The following is a 24,344-nucleotide window of genomic DNA, read 5'->3' as shown; positions in this document are numbered from 1 at the left end:
TCCACCAGCCCGTTAACAGGCTCGACTCTTGATCCCTGAAGCACCCAGACACCTTCAGTCCTTCCTCAGCGGGAGGGAACAGCAGCTGACAGTTCCTCCTTTCTGCTTTTGCTGTCCTCCCCTGCCCCATGTCATCCTTATCTTCCTCCTTCTCCATCCCCAGCTTCTTCCCTGCTGCCTTCCTCTGCCTCGCTGCTCTCTGGGGTTGTTCCTGTCTGCTCTCTGCTTCCTTTCCACCCCCTCTCCCACTCCCACCTCTCTCTGGGGCTACACGTGGCATTGCATTCCCCGAAGGTGGGAACAGACAGTCATATAGGGCCCGCCATCCCAGCTGCTCTTTTCTGGATCCGTGGATGGTGCCAGCAGCCGGCCATCAACCCCAGCATCACCCCCAAGGCACAACTTGGGAACCACATCTCCTCCCAAGGGCTGTGGCCGTGGCTGAGCAGCCTTCACATCCAATCTCCCCTCCCTTCCCACTATCTCTGCTGGACACCATCTCCCCAGTCATCTCCTGCCTCTGGTTTTAAATCCACGCTTTCTTCTGCCACTGGCATGAGCTCTGGGGCAAATTTGGGCACAGCTTTCCTTGCCTTCAATTCCTTCCCTACAGAATGAAACCCCAGCATCTCATCCTGGTTGGCAGAGTCTTCGGGATCCAACTTCCACCACTGAGGCTTCTCACACAACTGTAGCACGTTGATTCAAGCAACACACCCAGGGGCCCTGCCATGCTGCTTGGGCCTCGCCTCCTGGGCCACCTTCCTTCCCTGACACCAGATGAGAGAACTTGGCTCCCAGAACACTGAAGCCCATGTAATTTGCACATACCCCTAGTGTTGCATAATTCACACTGAAAATTTTAACAGCACCTTTATGCTCCTGTCTCCCTCTGACCACATGCTCCTATGGAGGATTACTCATTTGAGCTTGCTTCCCCAGTGCACAGAGCAGGTGGCTGTCATGAGAGGTCATCTCCCCTCGGCTCTTCTAGAAAGTTCCCACTGTCCTCTTTGCACCCCTTCCTACATAGGGCACCGGCTTGGTCCCTGGAAGCCATCCTTGAGCATCAAGATTTCAGGTTCCCAGTGCTCCCTCTTCCCCTCCTCACTTCTAAGCCAACCCCTCAACCAGGGCAGCCCAAGGAGGGGGAGCAGATCGGTTTGGGAAGTAGGTAGACGTTTAGAGTAAACACACATGGGGACTGCTGCTTGGCAACCTTCATAGGAATACCTTCCTGATTACAGTCACAGCAAACAATGGGCTATTTACTCAACTTCTCTGAGCTGTTAATTAGAGACGGAAATTCTATGTTCCCTGCCCCCAAAGGGTAAGCAGCCGACCGCCTGGTGAAGTGGCCTCATCTCCACCAGGGCAGCAGCTCTGAAATGAAAAGTATATACAAAGGCACGTGCGGTTCATCTACCGTCCCCATCTAGAGAGCAGAGGGGGGCCTTAGCACTTTGGGTTTGGCTTTCTCCAAGCCATGGTAACTTTTTTCAGTCAAATGGCTCCTCCCTGTTCCTCTGGGAGCCCTTTCTCCCATACCTGTCTACGGGGCTTAAGCCTGCTCGTCCATGGATGAATTTTTACTTAAAGGAAGTATATCAATGTCCAGAAAGGAAATGAGCTTGAAATGCCAGAAACCCACCTAGCACTCCCTCTCTACTTAGAAAAAATAAAAATAAAAATAAATAAATATACATAGTCTTATTTTACTACTCAGATACATTACTGGAACCAGTTTGGCAAATTAACTTTAATATACAGATACAAAACAACAAATATAGATTCACAGCATTTACAAGAAATCATTCAAATAACATTGTAAATAATTTTTTTTTTTTTACAAAAACTTCATTCAACAGAAATACATGTCAAGTTATAGCAGTCTTGTACAACATACTTCAGCTGTCAACAGCAAATTCATCAGTTTGGAAGCTGGCACATGACTTAACAACACTGTCTTGATGTTGAGTTAAATTCAAGGAAAAGGTTACTAAAAGCTGCAAAATAGGTAAGTTAAACACAGCTGATGCTAATATTTACAAAAAGACCAATTATTAAATTACAGAATCTGTTAGAGTATTTTCTAAATACAAATGTCGATGTCTAGGAGTTAAGTAAGGACAGTAACGTCAAGTGCGTTCTAGCTAAAAACATTTGCATCAAATATGTACGTTTCTGGGTTTTTCCTTTTAAGTTCAGAGAGTTGCTACTTATTCTTCTCAAAACCATCTGAGCTCTACTTCCACTGCAAGCCTCCTGAGAATAAGAGCATTAGTCAAGTGAAATTTGAATAAGGACATGTGTCAGTTAAGCTTATAGGGACCAACGTTTTTGAGAAGTTGGACCCAGCTGATTTGTGCCCAGCATCCCTGGCCTGTCAGCCATAGGAAGGATGTGTACCCACACTTGTTAGTGCTGTCCTGTGAGGGACACATCGGTTTCTCCCGTCTTCCATAAAATAACAAGACAGCAATTTTCTCCTTAACTCCAGGTAATCAGGCTCTTCTATTCTGGCTAGGTAACTAACTTGATGTGTACTGAGAAATACCGGCAGTTTGGGCATGGAGAGTTTTCCAGCAGATAAATACTGAGTCATGGCTTTTACAGAAGACTTCTATTGTGATACAAAGTGTGAATTAAATGCACTTCTGCTTTGTGTCCAGACAACAGTGGTGTAGGATTGAGGGCATTTTCTGAACAGGCATGGAGTTGGTCTTTGTCTGGATTAGGTATAAAGAGGCACAACGTATTCAGAAACAGCGTGCAGACGGGTGAAATGTTTTCAATGACAAAATCAGATCTACGAGGGGAAAAGAGGAGATCTACTGGAAAAAAAAAAAACCAAAAAAACAAAAAAAAACCCCAACCTAGCAAGAAGGGTCCCCCAGGAAAGCTCTGGCACATTGCTGCCAGCCTTTTGCTTACTTGCAGGCCAAAGACGAAGAATGCGATTTCTCTAAGATTTTACAAACATTCCATTTTATGACTGTTTACGATTTACTGCAAGGTGGTTGTGCACTTTAGGTACGATGAAAATCGAGAAGGTTGCTTTTGACCCAAGGCCAAGGCCATTTCAACTGTCTTCCAACAGGTTCTGAAACATAAATAATAAATTGAGATTTGTCAAAGTGTTTTGCTATCTTTGTGTGTGTGTGTGAGAGAGTGCGTGCATGTGTGTTGTGGGGGCATCCATATTATGCAATACGAGGTTAAAATGAAGAAAAAGGGAGAAACCAAGATTCCCAAGAAATCCATACAAAATCCATTTGGGGGCTCTTGGTTTATTTCTCTCGTGTTCTTTGCAAGTGGAGCACAGGACTTACATCAAGAAGGAAAGTGGGCAAACCTAAAATTAGAATACTGAGCCATCTATTCTTTATCAAAGTCATGCGTCTGGTAATAAAACTCAAACTAGATAAACAGATTTAAAAGAAGTAAAAGGCATTCTACCTGCTTAGAAAAATTTCTCATTTTTCAAAATCACCAGAAAAGGCCAAGCAGAACCTACTCAGGGTGGGTTGGGATTAACTGACACCACCCCCCGACCCTGCATGGAGCTCACAGGGACAGCGCGGGGCACTGTCCAGGCGCTGGTGCCCGAACTTCCTGCTATTTCTGGAGAGTCCCTGGAGGGACAGGTGGCAACCAGAAGTCAGGGCTCTGACAGGAAATACAGTGGGACTGGTCACAGAACTTAAATCACTTCACTGCACCTTAGGAAACATTAGTAAATGGAAGCCCATTAAGTGGTTCTTTACTTGAATTGACTTCTCACTGAAAATTAAGCAAGTGGTTCTCTTTTCTTTCCTAATTTTCTTGTATTAAAAAAATATTCAAAATTGTTGCATATACAAACAACTCTGTTTAGCACAGAGACTCCTAGTTATTGCTGAGGGGTCCACAAAAAGCATTTTAAGTGTAATTTTCAAAATAGGTCATTATATGTTCTTGGTAAAAATTTTAGGTCAGTTATATAAATGCAACTAAAATCGAGAGGTCTATCCACAAAAGAAACAAGTGCATGTATACACACACATGCACGCATGTGCATGCTCTTACACTCGGAGCCACAGCACCTCCTGGAAGTTTCCTCACAGAAGCAGCCTCTATCCTGGGACACTGGGTATCAGGGAGCCCAGGGCAGCACCACCTTGTAGCTGTCCTACGTCCAAGTGAGCACATCATGGGGGCAGACCTGAAAACATTTCCAGGTAATGCTCTAAGGTCCACCCAGATGTCCAGAATTAGGTCTTCTTGATGTGGGATTGTCACCTCCTTCGGGACCGGCCCTGGGTAGGGGGGATTGTGGGGGTGGAGGGAGGAGGGACCAGACGCTTGTAGGTACAGTTTCCACCTCTGTCTAGGATGTTACAGGTTTGTTTATTCTCCAGCACAGGCCTACTGGAAAACAGGACTCTGAGTAGTGTACAAAAAGGGGATTCTCACATAGAAAATCAAAGTGTGGATGACAATATCCCCGTCCAGTGCACTAAGTACATTTAAATGGCCTCTCCCTTGCAGAATTTGTTGTCTCCAGACATATTTAAAAGTTATTTTCATCAACACTTACAATATAGACAACAAGGAGATTACTATCGCCAGATATCAGCCCATGTGGCCTTCGTTAGGACAGACCGCTATGTCTCAGTCTAGATGTATTGTTGTTAAGGTCTCTTAATAAAGAATGAATCTTCAGAACCCTCCTGACAGAGTAATAAGGGCGGGGTTAGCACTACTGTTTGGGGCTTATGCAACAAAGTCAGCTTTGAATCCTGAGGAAGGTGGGCTACTCTGAACCATGTGTTTCCTTGGTGGAATGTTCAGGTCACTGTAACTTAATTACTTATTCTGGTGGGGACTCCAGAAACTACTGGTGGGAAAGCGCACTCTGAGATGTCCTTCCACGGGTGCATGTGCATGTTTCGTTTGTATCAGATAATTAAAGTAAATGGGTTTCTATATTGCAAATGGATAGGTCTGATTAATTCCTTAGGCCACAACGTGCACATAGGTGTGATTTCTGCCCGTGGAGTCCCATGCTGTACACACCGGCAGGAAGGGACCTGCCTTGAGGACAGTCCACCCTGTGGCAGGATTTCACACTTTCTCCCTGGAAAGGAGCCACATCTTCAGGATGCTGAAGTACCCTGGACCGTGTTCCCCAGAAGGGATTCATCACGCTTCTCCCTCTAGCCTGTAGGGGACGCACCTTGCCAGGGGAAGCTGGCACTACCACTTGGTAACAATTCAGAGGACACCAGGGGACACCACGGCCATCTGCACTGAGGCACTAAGTCGCCTAATACTGTGGAAGACAGGAACAGCTTGTCCGTGCTGGTGAGACGCTACTGTACCAACCCCATCACGACTGTCCCCTTCGAATCCATGTGCCAAAGTGGAATCGTCATCGAGTGCCTCCTCAGGAACGGCAACAGGGCGTGCGCCCATCATCAGTGATGCCCACTGGGGTCACTGCTCAGCATCACCGCAGAGCAGGTCACTGGTTCTTGCGGCCCAGCCATCTTGGCACAGGGCCCAGAGCGGTCTCATGGACATCGAGGCCGTGCGTCATGACCTTCGTCTCCCTTCCAAGGAGGAGCTGGGTCTTCAGAGGCACCTCGGTCACGTCCAAGACTTCTATTCTTCACTGGTCCCCGAAAGAAATTCTCAGCACTGGGTTGGGCACAGAGAAACAGAAATGGTTCTCCGCTTTACGACATCTGAGCCAACCAACGTGTGGCCTCCTGTTTTCATTTCTTGAAAGGGGTGAGTTTGTTGAACGTGTGCCAGAAGAGCGACGGCTTCCTCTTGGGCTCTGCCAGGGCAAACACCTGCTGCTGGGGGATGCTGGTGGGCACGGTGACGTGGCGCTGGTGAAGGGGGTGCAGGTTCTGGTGCGGCGGGGCCACGGGGCATCCGCTGTAGCCTAACTCGAGAGGGGAGAAGGGTGGAACATGGACCCAGCGTCACTCGTTAGCCGAAAGGGAAAAACAGCGCCAAGACTTGAGTTCTTAGCTGATTCTTAATTCATATGAACCCAAAGTACACCTAAGAGCCAACATAACAGCACCTACGAGCTGCTGTGAGAATTAAGAGCTCATATAAGTAACGTGTTGAGAACAGGGTCCCCGAACCGAACTGCATAATCGAAACAGTTTCACTGGAATAGGTTTTCAAATCTGCACCAAGGTAATGAGAAGACCTGGGACACTGAGCACCAGGATTGCAAGCTAACTGTGAAAGTCAGAGTGACAGGAGGAAAGAACGTGGGTCCTAGAGGGAGCCAGGACTCAGTCCAGAGGGCATCCTGGCCCTGACCTGCCACAAGGCTCTCCCGGCCTTCCCTGCTGAGAGGTGCCCAGCGGGCGACCACCACCACACACGTTCCCTCCATTCAGGTGTCTAGCTGCTGAGCCAGTGACTGCTGGCAGATGCCGACACAAACTGATACACTCCAACAAATAGATATTTACTGGTCACCTGCCACTGACGTGGAGATCCAAAAAAAGAACGAGAGTTGGGTTTTTTTCTTCTCAAAGGTATTTATCACTTAGTTGGGCGGGGAGGGGGGGAGGGATTCTGCCTTTGAACAGGGGAATGGAACACTGAGGGTTGTTTTGGTCATGAATTCTTCTTGGCCCTCAGCTGATGGCACATCACCATCCTGGGCTTAATTGGTCTTATTTTTGCACTTTCGGTTACAAAAATCCTGAGTGGGACACACTTCAGAGGATAAACTGTTCTTAAGAGTAGGAAGTCAATCTGAAGAAAAGGTTCTAAGAATATAACAAATATTCTTGGAATAAAAATCCTTATTATTTTATTTCCGTTCGGTGAGCTCATGTCTTATTATCAGTACTATAAAGAAATAAATGAATAAAATATAATCTTTTTTGCTCATCAGAACAATGAATGAGGTGTGACCTGAGCACTGGTCATCTTCAGTAGCCATCAGGCAATCTAATTAATATGCATGAAGAGTAGGATTCGTTGCTCTAAATAAGCTAGTGTGTTTTCTTTCCAGCTTATTTCTTGATCTACTGGAATTTTGGACCCTTTTTTCTTACCTATGCTAGAATGCAGCCTGCACTGATAAGCAGTTTGGGGCTGGAGATTTCCTCCATGCATGCCCGAAACACGCAAGAGCTGCTGGGTTGCCTTGGACTGGTGAGCTGGCTGGCCCGAGGAAGAACACCAGCACGACCTCAGGGTGGGGAGGTGCAGAAGCTCTTCGGCACCAATTCAAAACACATCTTACAGGCTCATGTTCAAATGTCGGCATATACTGAAGCATACTCACACTGAAACCCAAATGCAGACTAGTCTAAACCACCTACTGGAGGGGTGGGGGGATTTGTTCCCTATCATTCTGAGTTTCACCTGTACGTCTCTCCTTTGTCAGGAGCTGATCATCAGCATCCTAATGACTTCATTCTCCCTGATTTTAATTCCCATACTGATACGCACGAAGGAGATAAGAAGACGAAGCTTTCTTCAAAACTTACCTTTTGACTTTCCATGTCCTGCCTTTTGAGCATTTAACATGGCAAGTTTCTTTTGATTTTCTGAAATTTCCATTCCTGGATTTAGGAACAGACATGACAAACATTCAAAACAGGTGAAATAAGTCAATCAGAGAAAGACAATTATCATATGATTTCCCTAGGAGGATAGGGGAAGGGAGCAAAAAATAAAAAAAGACAAAATCAGAGAGGGAGATAAACCATAAGAGACTCCTAACCATAGGAAACAAACTGAGGGCTTCTGGAGGGGTGGCAGGCAGGGGGATGGGGTAACTGGGCGATAGACATTAAGGAGGGCACCTGATACAATGAGCACTGGGTGTGATATACAACTGATGAGTCACTGACCTCTACTTCTGAACCTAATAATACACTATATGTTCATTAATTGCATTTAAATAAAATTTTTAAAAAGTGACACCATTAGAGAGTAAAACTAAAACATGACCCATATTAACCTTGAGGTGTTCAACAGAACCCGCAGCAAAGAACCTTATTCCCTGAGGAACTGTAAGAGGTTGACAAGATTACAAATGGAGAAGCAGCAAGGACTGTCACCAGGACGGACACTAGGACGACATCCTCCCAAGCAGGACCCGCTTCTGGGTGCAGTGGGGTACTGTGAGTATCAACACACAGACGACTGACTAAATGCCGCCTTGTAGGAACTCTGTCTGTCATGGGCTGTCCCGCAGCAAGTTCAGAATCACAGCTGACCCCTGAGCAACATGGGGTTGAACAGCGTGGGTCCACTTATATGAGGGGTTTTCTCGATAAATACAGGGCAGTGCTGTGAATGTATTTTGTCTTCCTTATGATTTTCTTAATAACATTTCCCCCAGCTTACTTTATTGTAACAATACAGCATATAATACATATAACATAGCAGATATGTGTTAATCCACTACGTTATCGGTAAGGCTTCTGGCCAATAGTGGGCTGGGACTAGTGAAGTTTTAGGGGAGTCAAGCATTACACATGGATTTGTGACTGGGGCGGGGGTCGGTGCCCCAACCCCTGCATTGTTCAAGGGTCAGCTGTATTAAGGATGTGCACCCCCTGGGAGAGGACTGGGAAGAGCCGGCCTGTGGGGCCGGCGCCTGAGGCCAGGCGGCAGAGGCGCTGCTCACCCATCTCGCGGTCCTCCCACACGCGCCGCCTCTCGTCCTCGCAGGCCTGCAGCCACCGCACCTTGTCCTCTTGCTTTCTGGCACAGAACAGATGAACCTCGTCCGTGGTTTTGCTGACGAGCTTGAAGGCGTTCTTCACGCTGAGGTTCCAGTCCTTGTCCCGGCCGTCCTCCAGGTCCACGAGCTCCACGTCATCCATGTCTGTGCGGCCTCTGTAGTAGAGCACGTCCCTGCGCAGCAGGTCCTTCTTGCAGGACACCAGCTGATGGTCGAACAGGAAGAATGTCCGCTGCTGGCTCTTGCCATGCCGGGTGACCTTGGTCAGCTCCCCGGAATGGATCAGCTCGGAGCTGCGGTCTAGGATATCCAGCCCCTGCGAGGATGAACACGCATCTTAAGACCTTCCCGTTCGGATTGCGTGAGAATGTGTCATGATACAGGGACAAGTCCTGACACTCTTTTTCCTACTTTCCAGTTAAAGGAGATCCATTCACAGGTCAGCAGGGCTAAAAAAGGCCACTTCCAGACACGGGTGGTTCATCTCCTTGTGTGTGAAACTACTTTTATTTCCTACCCAGTGGGAAAATGTTACAGTGCCTCTGTGCTATCTGAAGGGTCTTCCCTACAAGGATGAATGGACTCCCGTCAGTCTGAAATGGCTGCTCCTCGGAGAATAAGGACACCAAGGAGGCTTTCTATGTGGGGGGGACTTCCTGCTCTAGACTCTGGGGCTCTGGCTTTTCAGTCTGGTATGTAGCATGGCTCCCAGAAAAACTAGCTTAGGATATTGGAAACAAAAGACCAGACAGCAAATAGCCAGCAAGGTATCGGTAAAACTTCTGACAACGAATTATCCCCTAAATGTCACAGTCCAAGAACACGAGGAAAAAACACATCTTTACAGTATTAGGTTGGGTCTAACCCAATGGAACTCTGTGGTATTCAGTACAACACTGGCGTCTGATTTATAAGATTTTATCCTCCTTTAATCCCAGTCATACACAGTATTTTGTGGAGGCAAAAAACTACTTTGACTCCAAAATAGTTCTACTGGCTTGCCTAGAGCAATTCTGTGCCCCAGATTCTTCACTTACAAAGTAAGAGAGTTTAATGCAGTGATGTCTGAAGGCCCAGCCAAGCTCCGGAAGGCTCTATGGCCCCTGAAATAGAAGTGTTTCTTTCCAACGTTCACTGCTGTAACCTACTTTAGTTAAAAACCTAACTTCCCAACCCAAACTCTCTTAATTCTTAAGGACAGTGAGTTCTGCCCAGTCAGTTTAATGTACGATGAATTTTGCTTGGTCTGAAAACAATCAGAACAGCATTCGTTGCTCGAGCAAAGCCACTTAACCCTGCCATGTTTCCATTCCCCTATCTGTTAATGGGGGTAACAGCAGCTCCTACCCCACAGGATTATTGAGAGCATTAAATGAGTTCACATATAGAAATGGCTTAGACTAGTGCCAGGCACGCAGGAAACACAACTGCCGTTGTTTTTATAAATAAATGTGCATACATGCACGTGCACATACGCACGCTGGACCAGTGTGACCAGCTTGGGCCAAGCACTGCATCTGCCACCGTCTTCCAGAATCCTCGCGAGAGCTCTATGAGGTAGCTAATTTTTTCAAACCCATCTTAAGGATGAAAATCTTAATCCTGCCCAGATCATACCCAATTCAACCACAGGCAGTGTGAGTCCAGAGTCCATACACCCACCATACTACTTGTATTCTAAATGTTCTCCAGGGGCGCCTGGGTGGCACAGTCGGTTAAGCACCCAACCCTTGGTTTCGGCTCTGGTAGTGATCTCAGGGTCGCAAGATAGAGCCCCGTGTCCCACTCTGCACTCAGCTCAGTCTGTGTAAGACTCTCCCTCTACCTTTCCCTACCCCCACACCCTCTCGCTCTCAAATCAATAAATATTTTTAAAAAAATGTTCTCCTGTTGGTCTCATGGAACATACTTTCCAGCAGGAAAGACAGAGCGTAAATAATAAATTAATTACAGACATTCTTCAGAGTTGATTTTTTTGGTGGAAGTGAGTTTCTGGTAAAGTAGCTGACTGTTAAGTTCAACCACCTGCCTCAAAATATATATGCCATTAGAGCCAAGAATATAATGTTATAATGTATCGGTGACAGGATGTCACAGAACATCATCAAATGAGTCTAGAGTGAGGGAGGGCGTGAGCAGCGCTGGGCCGCGGGGCAGGTGCAGGAAGGGGTGCGCACTTACCTCCCAGCCTACGATGGACACCTGCCACCGCGCTATCTTGTCTATGCTTTCCAGCCTGCGCTTGCGCTCATTGATCAGACAGGCCACGTTCTTCATGGCTTCATAGGCTGCCTTTATGTTGTTGTAATCACTGTAAAGTAGGAGGCTCGTTTTAACCATAGAACCTGAAACCCATGAAACAGGACTGACAAAGTAATACACTCCATCCTGGATTTGTATGCTAATAGTCTAGACAGAGTAGCATTTAAATAACGGCCATTGTTTCCTTTTTCTTTTCCTCCATGAATAGACCACAGTCTCCATAGGTTAAGGGAAATGACCGAATGCAATCCGGCATTCTTCAGAATAAGAATCTTTTCATTCATTTCCCAGAAATCACAATGAATGAAAGTAAATGCCACAAGAAATAAAGTTTTAGTCACAGTGACAATGGATTATTTTCATTAATAAAGAAAGGATAGTCTTTATGACTGATTTGGTTCTCAGAGAGCCAATTTTGCTATATAAAGTACTTTAAAAATAACTAACCATTCTCAAGAGAAATTATTCGCTCTGAGTCTCATCTTCTACCATGTTCAAGAAAGGACACAAAGAGGACACAAGCCACAGAGGCTCGACATGGGGAGTTACGTAAATGCTGACACCATACACAGCTGGTTGACAGACCTTTGTTTCTGGTGCTTCCTTATGCTACAGTCAGAGCAAACCGCAACGTCCTCTGGAGGAGGCTCTTGTTCCTCAGCCTCTAAAACTGCAGGTATCAGGGAAACAAACTACCGGTCTACTTGCCACACAGACTAGAACAGAACCTGGCTCGTACTGGGAAGTATGACATTCAGGTTTTGCTCAGAGTTAATAATCTGGGGACATGTAAACCAATCATCCAGCTAATGATCTGAATTCTTTGCTTTCCAGCACTTTCCTGTGTCTTATGAGATAGATAGAGCTTTTGGATCTCAGTAGCACCGAATTATATCCTTCTGCACAGCAAGGAAAGCAAGCCCTGGGAGCAGATTCTATTGTCTATTTACCAAACACAACTCAGCCCCTGGGAAGTCCCTGGGCATTCCCCCACAAGGCAGACCCTGCTGCCTCTAGACAGGCCTATTTATACTCAGCAGTGGAGTACAAAGGAAGAACAAAAGAGACACAGGGGACTGCCAAAATAATGGAGCAACCACCCACCCCAGCCCTCCAGCAATGAAGAAAGTGTACAAAATAATTGTACATTTTTTCCTACAAGATGTTCTGTCAATTCTAGAGAAGAGGCAGAGTATAATCGTTTTTAAAAAAAAAAATTTTTTTTGTTTTCCTGAAGATAAGGAAATGGGTTTTCTGTCATTTCCTTTAAAAGGATTTGTGGGGAGGGGGGGTGGATAGCCAAAATAGGCAAAGGCCTCATACTGAAAAATGCCCTTAAAAAAGAAAAATTAACTACTAAAGGATAATGTATAGTCCCCTGGCCATACCTTGCCCATATTGGAATGTACCAATCTGCTTGTCCACGTCTGTCAAGATGTCTCTGCCTCTTATTGTCTTATATATTTTCTATAGTTCCCCATCATGGTGTATTTTTTTTTTAACATTTTCTGCAAATTTGTGGCTCTCTTGACTTGGCTATTTTCCCTGCACTCAAGTTTTCTTATTTTTCCATCAGAAAAAGAAAAATGTATATAGCTCTCTTCCCTTTTATCTATTTCAATGAACTCCTTTCTCTTATTCCTTTAATCTTAATTCTTTATACTAGCATCCACATCTAGCTTCTACTGTTTGGTAACCTAGCTCTTTTTCTCCTTCCAGTTTCCAATCTAATTGCAAAAAGATTCCTTTTACAAGCCCTGTGTCTCCACAGGAGTCCAGCAGGCAGCAGACAGGGCAAAAGAATGCTCCATTAAGCATACCCCACAGGGCCAGGCGCTGCCACAGATAATCTGACTGCTCTTAGGGCCACACTTAGCTGGTAGAACCCACAACTGTTGTGGTTTGGCACAGCACATTTCCTCTGGCTACAATCCTGTCCCCCCTCTCTCATACTAGAACCTTCCAAGACCGTCCGTTCAAGGGCTGTAGGCGCACTGAAAGCTTTGTACCAGTGACATGGGAGTCACGGTGAGGTTTGATTCTTACCTAAAACAGTAAGCTTCATCCTAAAACCTTGCCCACTGGCATTCCAGCTCTGGCATGGTGAGAACACAGCAATGCCCAACCAGTGCCACCTAAAGATGCCACACAGTTGGGACCTGCGCATCTCAGGGAATGGCACAGAATGACCTGCCCATCCCAACACAGAAGGGGTGAGATCTTACAAAAAATCACAGCATGGTTACGCTTTATTCTGCACATGCAAGAAAACAGGAGTTGTTATTAAGTAAGCAATGGATAACTTTTTGGCTCCCCTAGAAGAACTCAGTTAAGGACAAAGCAAGTTGCACAAGGAAATTGAGCTTTGGGGTAATTGTGATGAAAAGCCCCGTGCTCCAAGCACAAGGGGATGGGGTGGAATGGATCACGGAGATAGGCAAGCACCCAGGCTGAGCCTGAAAGGTCTTAGGAGTGCCTGGTTTTGGCTCAGATCATGATCTCAGGGTTGTGAGATCAAGCCTTGTGTCCAGCTCTAAGCTCAGCACAGAGCCGGCTTGGAGATTCTCCCTCTCTCTGCCTCTACCCCTCCCCGCCCCCCGTTCCGCTTGGTCTCTTTCCTTAAATAAATCTTTAAAAAAAGAAAGGGCTTAGAGCTGGACAGGACCTCAACGGGATGCCTCTTCAAGCTAACCCTACACATTACGCTGTATCCTTGAGATTTCCCCAGTCTTCCAGAAGTTTAAACTTCGGTAGTCCTCACCCTTCTCTAAAGTAGTGTTTTGTTGCAGTACATGATACTGCTCTGAGGGGGAGCTACTGTAGGATGGGGAGCAAAATATTTCTGAAACTGTATTCACAATGGTGTCTTTTAAAAATTGCTCTTGGGGCGCCTGGGTGGCTCAGTGGGTTAAGCCTCTGCCTTCTGCTTGGATCGTGATCCCAGGGTCCTGGGATCGAGCCCCGTGTCAGGCTCTCTGCTCAGCAGGGAGCCTGCTTCCTCCTCTCTCTCTCTCTCTGCCTACTTGTGATCTCTGTCAAATAAATAAATAAAATCTTTAAAAAAAAAAAAACTGTTCTTATTAACTACTGAGTAGCTACAAAAGAGGATTTATAAAACAGACATCAGTTTTAAGGACCAACAGTACAATACAAATCCCTGTATGCTCCTGACACAGTTTAAGAATTATTCTTACTTTTTTAGTGTTTCTAGGAATGGAAATTCTGGAGCCTCTTCCAACAACCCCAGTTTCAAGACCTCATAATCTCAAATATTCTAAGCAAAGTGACAATTTCTTCCATGATGCTAACCTCTAACCAAGAGCGTCAAGAGGACCCCTAAACCTGTAGGCCGCCACTACTCTGTGAAGCCCTGAGTGCTACCCCGGGGACCTGGGGTGCGGGGCTAACAGCGAAGGGTGGGCACTGGGTGTGCATCTACCAGCAGACATGTCACTCCCACCTGTGCTCCTGCGTGGTGTACTTGAGCAGCTCGGCCAGCTGCAGGGGGTACTTGCAGATCTTCTGCACTGGCGTGAGGAGGAAGCCGTCGATGGCGATGTCGATCATCTGCTGGAGCAGGCGGCAAGCTTCGAAGAAATGTCGGTACCTGCCCTGCTTCATCAGGTTGGACAGCTCCGCGCAGGCACCCGGGTGGTTGTTACAGTACTCGGAATAGATGGCGAAGCCCTCTTGCTGAGAAGCAGAAGCACAGCTGCATCAGACCAGGGGCTAGCTTCGGGCCACGACCTCTTCTCTGAGGTGGGGGTAGGGGGCACGTACAGACCAGGTGTGGGTGTGGCTGGAAGGAGGAGGGTGGGGGAAGGGGCTATCTTTGTGGGGTGGCAGCTCTAGGACTTGGCGCCCTGGTCCCACTCGAAGCCCCATTCCGTGTACCCCAAAAGTTGCATGGGGCTTCCGTGGGAAAAAGGAACCCTCTGCCACCACTGTGTCTGCCCTAGCTCTGCTCTAAGGAAAAGGCAGGCACTATTCACAAATCCAACTCTCCCCCTCTCCTCCTCTTTACTTTCACTGATAAATATGGTGGTGATCATGACCATGAAGGCAGGATTCAAAGCCACCACCTGCTCCCCTCACTGCAAGTCCTCTCCTTAACATCCTGCCACCTGGCTTCCACACGCGTGTCCCCTCTGATGTCTGATCGAAAGCCCCTGGATCACTTCCTTTCTCCTCCGCCTCTCACTTCCAGGCTGCTGCCGCCCTGCTGGCCAACCTTTGCAGGCGTGGTGGGCTTCCCCCAGTTTCCTCTGAGGCGGGGCTGCCGGCTCCTAGTCGCCTACTCCACCAGCCCGCAGCCGTGTGTCTTTCAGCCTGCGCCCTGCCTCACAGTTTATCCTTGTCCCTGCTCAGCACAACATGTTGCCCACCAGACTATTTCCCTACAAGACAGGTTTTCCCAACCCACCCGTCAATTCTTTGAGCCCCAACAGCCTGTAATCGGTTCAAACAGCTGCTTGTCCATGTTCCCCAAGAACAGTTTTGTCAGCTGGTTCTCAAAAATCCCCTGCCAACGTCGCTGTCTTTCCACATTCCTACTGCAGCCCAGCCTACCCGAGCCCCCAGCCCCTTCTGCCCAGAAGCAGCACACCTTGTCCCTCAGCTAGACTCTCCGGTGGTCCAGGACCCCGGGAAGGCCCACACAACCCAGAGGCTCCACCTTCCCCAGGTCTTGCCCCCCTGTCACCTGACCTTCGCTGACCTCTGAAGCCTCTCAGAACCTTCTGCTCTGGCCAAACAGGCCCGGTGCATTCGTGGGGCTAATCTTCCCACGCGTGGGGCCACCACAGCATTATTTTTGGCTGTTTAACATTAACCCACCCTGCCTCTGTGTAGTCAGTGCGAGCACCCAGCAAGCGCCACGTGAGACAGCTGTTGTCACTGCTGTCACTATGATTACACCCATTTGGGCTGGGAATAACGTCTCCTTCCTGTGAAATCTGTTAGTATTAAACGTGGGCAGTCAATCCCCAGTTATAAGCCCGCTATCATCATAAGACTGTTCTGAGGCAGTTTCTGGTATCCTCAGTCTGAATCCATACCTGCCCCTTACTCAGGTATGACCTTGGGTCAGTTACTCTCTGGGCTATCGTTTCTGCATGTGGAAAATGGGTAAAATAATCATACCTTCTCCGTAGCAGTACAGGAGCTAATATAAGCAAACCCTGGAAATCATGCTTAACATACAATAGTCACTTAATAGGTATTATGAGAAATTATTCCAAATACAACCTCCTAAAACCCTCAAAACTGCATATAAGTGGGAAGATTTTGAAATCTTGAGGTATTTATGTAAAGAGTAGCCATATAAGCGAAGCAACTTAATTTACAGCTGACATCTCCAGTCCCTAAGAGATTAATCCAGCAAACAAAGCAAGAAACAGAACAAAAAGGACTCCTTTCTAGAGTGGAAAACATTCCAAAATTATTTAACCAGATGTTAGAAAGAAGAAGTAACAGGTGACATACATGTTGAAGAAAGCAGGATCCTATTTCACTTAAATGAGGTTCCTCTTTATTGTACTGTTTCTCAAGGTCTTTCAGGAACTTTCTTTGGAATTTGTAAATATCTTCAATGTTTCCAAAAATGGTGGCTAGTTGTGCAACAGTGAACATTCCCGTGTGCTTGCGACACTGTCGAATATAGCCCTGCAAACAGCAAAGTAAACTTTTAAAAATTAATCTGGAGATTACAGCAATTATTTATTTGAATAATATAGCTCTGGGGACCCAAAGCCATTATTGTAGAAGGGATTTTAATTAGAGAAAATTATCTTAACCCTATGGGTCCCTGTTGGGATAATCATACCCCAGAGACCCCGGGGTGCTATGAATATTTTAAAAAACAAAAAGAAAGAGAACAGGTGCGTGTGGCAGGATGTGTACAGCAAGAAACTATATAAAGTTTTCAGATTATGTTCCTGAAACAAAGTTGATTGGTTTCAAATATTTTAAAGTGCAAACACTGGGACTGTCACACTTTTTCTAAACTCTTAAGATAATCATTCTCCCATCCCTAATTTCATTTCACAGCCGAGAAGACCTGTCAAATACAGCATGCCACAGCTTGATGAAGAGCTCATGCAGCCGGCTCAGTGTCACGGCAAAGAGCCAAGAACATCTTACCCAAGGATTCCACCATCACCTACTTTCTATAGAGAACATAAAGTTGCAGCTCTTTAATCCAAGGCCTGCATGGATTAGAGCCTATTCATTCTCGACGTACAACACCCTAGTTGTACTATGGCTGGGGTAGGAGTTAGTGCGGTGGGAAGGAAAGGCCATAGATATGTATAATAAGTATCCCCAAATCAGCATCATGTAATTACACAGCCTAAGCAGACTGGCCGATAAAATACATACCACTGACTATTTGGTATGAACTGTAACAGAAAGACAATATAAAGGTTCAAAACACAGGCTTTAAGGCAGACTGATCTAAATCCTAGCCCCACCACAGTACCTACAATGTGCCTCAGTTCCCTCATCTGTAAGGAGGAGCAGGGGGCGTGGTGATAGGACAAGCTGATGAGAGTGTTTGTAGGAGTTAATCCAGGTCAAGGGACGGCACAAAGTCAAAGCCCAACAATCGTTAGCCATGACTTCTTTTCCTAAAATGGTGAATTAAAGAAACTCCCTTAACTAGACACTTACAGGGAACAAGACAGTTAGCATTAATAAGCTAAACATGGGGCGCCTGGGTGGCTCAGTCAGTTAAGTGGCTGCCTTCGGTTCAGGTCATGATCCCAGGGTCCTGGGATCAAGCCCCACATCGGGCTCCCTGCTCCCTGGGAAGCCTGCTTCTCCCTCTCCCTCTGCCTGCTGCTCTGCCTACTTGTGCTCTCTATCTCTCTGTCAAGTAAATAAAAAAGAAAAAAAATTAGCTAAACATCGCTCTATCTTTATGCGGCCAGTTAATCTGATTCCAAAATAGGCACTTGTCTCACTTTAGCTAGTCTTCAGTGCTGAATGTCCGCAGCCGAGCTGAGAGGGCAGAACTCAACATTCACAGCCAGGAGAGTGGAATGAGGAGATGGAGCCAATACCAGTGCCGTGTCAGGCTCGTACAGAACCCACAGAGACAAAGACTGTCACTGGACAAGTAAAATTTATTGCCTAATAGAATACCATGACACTGTAGAACATGGCCTTGGATATCACTAGGTAAAACATTTTTCTTTTTTTTTGGTCCGCATCTAAATGGCTCAGAACCTCATCTGTGAGTCTGTGATTGTAAACAGTGACAGACCTTTGTAACATCACGTGGGTTTCACTGAAAGGATGTTGCCTCCTCTGAAAGTCATTCACTCTGAATCATCTCGGGAGGTCAGTCCTCAGAGCACTAGTTGCATAGCGCCCAGAAAACTGACTACAACAGAGAGCCACTGATGCTCACGGTGGGGGGTGGGGGGAGCAGACAAGCACTGAATGAGGGCGGAGTCTATGCAGGGACCACATGGACCAAAAGGCGTGAGGAGAAGGGAGGGCTACGGAAAAGTGTATAAAATGAGGGTTTGACTGAGGACCACCTTGGGGAGTCCACAGGGTCTGGGGTCTTACCTCACAGATGTCCTTGAGGTGCTTGATGTACACGCGCTCAGTGTTCATGATCTCCTGGATGACATTGGTCCTCATCTGGTGCTTGCTCTCCGAGTGTTTGTGGCGGTTCTTGCCGGCATCTTCCTCCTGCTCCTCACCCTGGATGCTGCTGGAATTCTCCGATAGCTCCTCCTGATTGACACGCAACTGCGGGCCACACACAGGTGACAAGTGACTTGGGGGAAGGCGGTAACAGAAGCAGGCGGAAGGCCCCCCAGGGTTTCCGCTTCTCTGCGGCTGTGAGGAAGGCAGCCTGGCCTGAGGCTAAGTCTTCACGTACTCACAGAATCACAGTGGGGCCAGTGGCTCCAACCACAGCAGCAATGTTAAACTAGTTGACCATGGTTGAAATGTTTCCTTCAATCCAGTCTAATTACTGAAAGCTTTCATTAAACTGATTACAAAGAACTGAACCTGGATTGAGGGGGCTCGAGCCTGACATGACAACTCTACCACTCCCCTACAGATCGTCGTGAGAAGGATTTGTAAGCACCACACACTTACTCTGACAAAGCTTGCGGGGAACCAGGCCTCCTTGTCCTCATTCCGGCCCCACCACCAGTCCTTGTTAGAAGCTTCCAGGACCTGGATGACATCTCCTGCCTTGAAGCCCAGTTCCTGGTCATCCATGGTCACGTGGTCCCATAAGGCTTCTGCACAGACCACACTGCCATCGCTGATCAGCTGCAATGGGGACACGTGCTTAGTGCAAAACCAGGTGGAAGAAGAACAAGGGGTACGCTGTGAGCTCTCCTAGGGGGACAAGGATGTCTCCTACCTCGTACATGCCATTGGCTTGCAGTCAATACTTAGCATTTGATTGTTACACAAAATGAGTCTCCATATTAGGGAAAACAAAATCAGGTAGGCATGTCTCATATGCTCTTAAAGGAAACCCCAAATCTACTTTTTTTTAAAGAAAGTATAAAAAATGGCTAACTCAGTCATATGTCAGTTATTTAATGAATGTGAGTATCTGGAATATTCACCACCAAAATGGCTTCTGAGCAAACAACACGGAGCCAGGCCTCTAACAGTTGTGCGTGTACTTGACTGCAAGACCCTCAGGACTTCACCTAGAACTTATTCCTCAGACTTCACTCACAGTCTGGGGCTCCCAGGTGGCTCAGTGGGTTAAGCTTCTGCCTTCGGCTCAGGTCATGATCTCAGGGTCATGGGATCGAGCCCCACACTGGGCTCTCTGCTCAGCAGGGAGCCTTCTTCCCCCACCTCCTCTGTCTGCCTCTCTGCCTACTTGTGATCTCTGCCTGTCAGACTTTATTCACAGTCTGAATAAACTGTTAGTCTAACTTTATAGTCCACGACCATTAAAGAGAACCAGCTTGATCTTCAGATTCTTAGCAGATTCCTTTAAAAAGGAAAGCACAGACACAGCTCGTCTGTCAGTCAGCCATGGGTGGGGGGCTGCAGGTCCCCTCAGCCCCCGGGGACATTGTCACACTCTACAGCAACAGCAGGTATTACTAATGGAGATGCTAGCTCACTGAGAACGGACACTCCACAGGCTCTAATCAAGAACGCCAAAAGCTGGTAAGTGCCTTCTCGAAAGATTTCCATAAAAAGGGGTGAAGACGCACAGAGGTGGAAAGAACACCAGATCTGTAGTGAGAAACACGTGGTTAATTTCAGCTCTGCCATTTATGAGCAAATGACGTGGCCTCTTAGCTTCATGTTTGTTAAAATATGGGTAATAATTATAACATCTACCTCTTAGACTGGCTGTGAGATCTTTCCGAGATAACATCACGAAGAGCATTTTGTAAGCTGGAAAGCACTACCCAAACACCAAGCAGCAGTTGCTGCTCTTTTACTTAGAGTGCTGATGAGCATAGTCATCTGGAAAACTCAGCCACATAAACTGTCCTAAAAAATGCTTGAATGTCAGAGTTCAAGGTGTTAGAATGTTTGGAAAAAATAATCAAGAGGGGGTGCGTGGGTTGCTCAGTCAGCTAGGCGTCCGGCTCAGGTCATGATCTCAGGGTTATGGAACAGAGCCCCATGCTGGGCTCCACACTCAGTGGTGGGGAGTCTGCTTGAGATTCTCTCCCTCTGCCCCTCTCCCCACGCGTGCTCACTCGCTCTAATAAATCTTTTTAAAAAAGAGAGAGAGAGAAAGAAAAAGAAAGAAGCGAGAGGGCAAAGTCTGAAGCGTTTCAGCACCCTGAAAACTGGGTATCCAAGATTTGCCCCTGTTGAGTGTGACTCGAGTACCTCGTTGATGGCCAGCTGCTCCCCGCCTGGCTGTAGATATCTGGGGTTGGCCTGACACAGGTCTTCATAGCTATAGTCCTCCTCACTGCCGTTGTCATCCACTAAGGCTGCGGACTCAGTACCTCCATCTGAAGAGACTAAAAAAGAAACAGCAAGGTTTATGGTTAAAAGGACACAGCTAACAACAACAACAAAAAAATTTAGTGACAAAATAAATGACCTTTGAGAACATACCCCTAAGGGGAAGCAATCACTTTTGTCTTACCCAGAATAAGAAATCATTAGAAAATTCCCGCAGCTCTATCGATCCAAAGGTAGCAGTTGTGCAAGGAACAGTGAGCGGGAAGGAGAGCATCTCAGAGAATACTGCCGATGTTAACCCACAGCATTATTCTGTCACTTAGGATACTGAGTAAACTAGGTGTGATGTGGCTGGCAATGTGTGCTCCACAGTGGACATAGAATATATAAATGCAGATCATATTTCTAAGTCCGGCGATGGTAGCGTCCCAAGTAGAAATATGCAGTCATTCTCTCCAGGTGTCCATAACGTGAAAAGGCTGGAATTTATAATACTGGGGTCAGGCATGACACAGGACCTTTGCCAAAGAAGGGAGAAAGATCTTTAAAGGGTGGCTGCAGCATTCTGGACTGCCCACCTTGGCATTCAGATGTCTCCTTCTGGGGACAGTGGGCTACTCTCACTAAGGCTAATTTGTCATCCAGCAGAGGGAATTATAAAGGGAAGAACACTCCTTGTGAAGAAGACAGGGAGAGCCTACGGGATAGCAGCTGGCTTGTTAAGATACCGAGATGGCTCTTGATCGAGAACAAAATGTGGTTGGATCCAAAGCACGTGGTGTATGGACACCCATCCATCCAGTACAAGATGAGACTTGAAAAGCAAGGTGGGGGATGAGGGTACCTCAAGGGTCCACAGTAAGCAGTGGGTGGCTCCTTCAGCATTCTGAGTAGGAAGAAACAGGTTTTGAAGACACTGACACTACAGGATGGGTTTTAGAGTCCCAGAGCCTGGTCTGAATTCTAGCCCTGCCCCTCTACAGGCATGGGACCCAGCAACGTCCTCTCTCGGAGTTTCTGCCTTCTGTTGTACAAACTATTTTCTTTCTCTTTGGAGAATGAGATGAGGTGAGGTGATGTGTGGCAAGTTCCTAGCATCCTTGATTCACAGTTCGGACTCACTAAAAGAGGGTTTGGTGATGATGGCAGCACATGTGGTGGGAGCCCGGCTGGAGGAGGAGGACTCCACCACAGCAGCGTTGAGGGAGGGGCTGGGGACGGACACCAGGCCCCAGAAACCCGCTGGGGAAACAGTGGGGTAGCTGGAGAGTGGTACCCAGGTGCCACATCAGGGGAATGGTGAAGGGAACTGAAAGTCAAGAAGGCTGTTTGTGCAGGTCGAGCTGGCGACAGAGCAATAGAGACGGTGAAGTCAATGATGACTTGGAAAATCCCAAAGCAAAGTCAAAGAAGCCAGTGTGGTGGGAAGGAAGGCGGCCAGTGTGAGATCGCAGTGGGGAGAGTGCTGCCTGCTCTTGCCTTTTGCAAGGGCTTGCAAATCTGGATTTTTAGTAACTGTCATCAGGGGACAGGTTTTCTTTCTCAACTAAGCAACTTTTTTTTTTTTAAATGAAATACTTCTATTCCTCATTTTGTACTAAGTCTTCAACCCTGGCATGCCTTTCACATTTGCAGCCCATCCCATGGGGACAAGCTGCGCTGCAGGTACTCCACAGAGCCATCCAGCCCCAGACCATGGCCCCGACCTGGCATACAGGGCCCCATGGCTTCCCTCCTGTCATTTCAGCCAGGCTGCTGTTGTGAACAACTTTTTAAAAAGTTCTCTGGGAGCACCTGGGTGGCTCAGTTGTTAAGTGTCTGACTCTGGATTTTGGCTCAGGTCATGATCTCAGGATCATGAGATCGAGCCCCACTTCAGGCTCTGTGCTGGGCGTGGAGCCTGCTTGGGAGTCTCTGCCTCCCTCGCCCTCTGCCCCTCCTCCCACTCCACTTGCACACACGCTCTCTAAAAACAATTAAAAATAAAAAAATAAAATAAAAGCAACACACTGTGTAAACTGAGCCTAGAATTCTTACACTAAAATAATGATAACTACTGAAAAAGATTTGAGACAATGGGTGATGATCAACACCATGAAAATTAGTTCTAAGATCAGATTACGTGCGTCAGATTCTCAAGTTTTCCTTACCATGCACAGACAGGACTATGATTAAAATGATGAATTCAAGCCAAATAAAGGAAACCAGGGAGATGCAGGGAGACAGAGGATGAGCGCCTCTTTCACAAGGTGCCCCCCACTCCTTGATACCCATCCTGTGTGCCTGAGTGCCAGACAGAGCCCCTCTCAATGATGCCCAACATACCAGGTCTCCAAAAGGGCGCAGGCTTTACCCATGCTTTCCTATGGCTTGGGTGCCCGTCTATACTCGGGAAGCCCCTACAACCCAGCTGTAGCCTCTTCTTCAAAGCCCCCCTCCTGTGAGCCCAGGTGGGGCCAGCTGCTCCACAGGCCTTCCTCCAGCTTACTTTCATGACCCTAGGTATGTGGTGAGTCACAGCCATTGGTCTGAGTATCTCTGTCCCAGTTAGGATACCAGGTGGTAGACTGTCTCCCCATGCGTGGGACAGTGCGCTGGTAGTGAGCTTGGAATCAGAGGACACCTCTGCAGTGAGAACAGAGTTCCTGGGCTCCAACTACCCTCTCTCATGTCACATCCCCTCGCTGTTGCCATGCTCAGTCTCATTCAGGGAAGATCAGGGCCTGTATCTGAGAGAGGAACGTACAAGTGAGCGAACAATGCAGGGGCGGAATGTCCCTGGAGCTGAGCACAAAGTCTAGAAGCAGATGGAAACTCTCCAGACCCTGGCACTGCCTGGCAGACCTTGAGCTTGCTGGCTGATTCACCATGGAAGAGAGGCAGTGCCTGGCTCATGTCAATGCCATGCGGAGAGGTGGGCAGCGGGCAGTCAGCTGCGGGTGTGCGTGTGCACATGAGTGTGCATCTGTCCTCAGTGGGAGGCAATGGCCACACAGCAGGGCTTCCATCTCACACGGCTTCCCTCTGGAGTGTGATGCTGGAGGTGTGTCTGTTGCCTAATGCTGGTGGCTTTGAGTGAGGCCCTGGAGAAAGGCCACCTTGTCTGAGAAGTGTGCGTGAGTTCTGTAAGAGCCTGGATACCGTGTGGTACCTGGGCCCCCTATGCTGAGGTCAGAGTGGTTGCAGGCAGAGAATATGAGGTCACCCAGCCTAGGGCACTGTCCTGGTGTGTATATTTGGGGGAGAGGGAGTGGAGGGAGAAACTCTTGAGGAAGCAAATACAAGCTTTTTGTACATGCATGAGTCTTTCTTATTTGCCTACAAAAAACAAAACCCAAAACAAAAACAAAAACAAAAACAACAAACAAATGAATACCACTAAAGCTCCAAGCCTTCTCTAAACAAAGACCCTGGAGCAGCCGCTCAGCTACCATGC

At 47.3% G+C, this 24,344-nt stretch overlaps 1 protein-coding gene across 3 annotated transcripts in view; it reads right to left on the bottom strand.

Moving 5' to 3' along the window:
• Nucleotides 1-1,727: 1,727 nt before the first annotated feature.
• SPATA13 (spermatogenesis associated 13) overlaps nucleotides 1,728-24,344 on the bottom strand; it is an 84,924-nt gene continuing 62,307 nt past the window's right edge. For 2 of the 3 annotated variants that reach the window (XM_080798393.1, XM_080798394.1), the window contains 9 exons: nucleotides 20,828-20,964; nucleotides 19,100-19,279; nucleotides 18,557-18,742; nucleotides 16,466-16,645; nucleotides 14,442-14,674; nucleotides 10,901-11,030; nucleotides 8,663-9,035; nucleotides 7,515-7,589; nucleotides 5,628-5,935 (listed from right to left, as the gene is read on the bottom strand). In XM_080798393.1, the coding sequence (XP_080654519.1) occupies nucleotides 5,760-5,935; nucleotides 7,515-7,589; nucleotides 8,663-9,035; nucleotides 10,901-11,030; nucleotides 14,442-14,674; nucleotides 16,466-16,645; nucleotides 18,557-18,742; nucleotides 19,100-19,279; nucleotides 20,828-20,964 (1,670 nt within the window). In that variant the 3' untranslated portion in view covers nucleotides 5,628-5,759. Of the gene's footprint in view, nucleotides 3,104-5,627; nucleotides 5,936-7,514; nucleotides 7,590-8,662; nucleotides 9,036-10,900; nucleotides 11,031-14,441; nucleotides 14,675-16,465; nucleotides 16,646-18,556; nucleotides 18,743-19,099; nucleotides 19,280-20,827; nucleotides 20,965-24,344 lie in introns of those variants that run through there. The other variant, XM_080798392.1, reaches the window with a different exon arrangement.

Source organism: Martes martes (assembly GCF_963455335.1).
Source record: "Martes martes genome assembly, chromosome: 3".
Taxonomy (NCBI): Eukaryota; Metazoa; Chordata; class Mammalia; order Carnivora; family Mustelidae; genus Martes; species Martes martes.
Note: the sequence above shows the minus strand (reverse complement) of the source record. Positions and strands in the feature narration are given on the sequence as shown.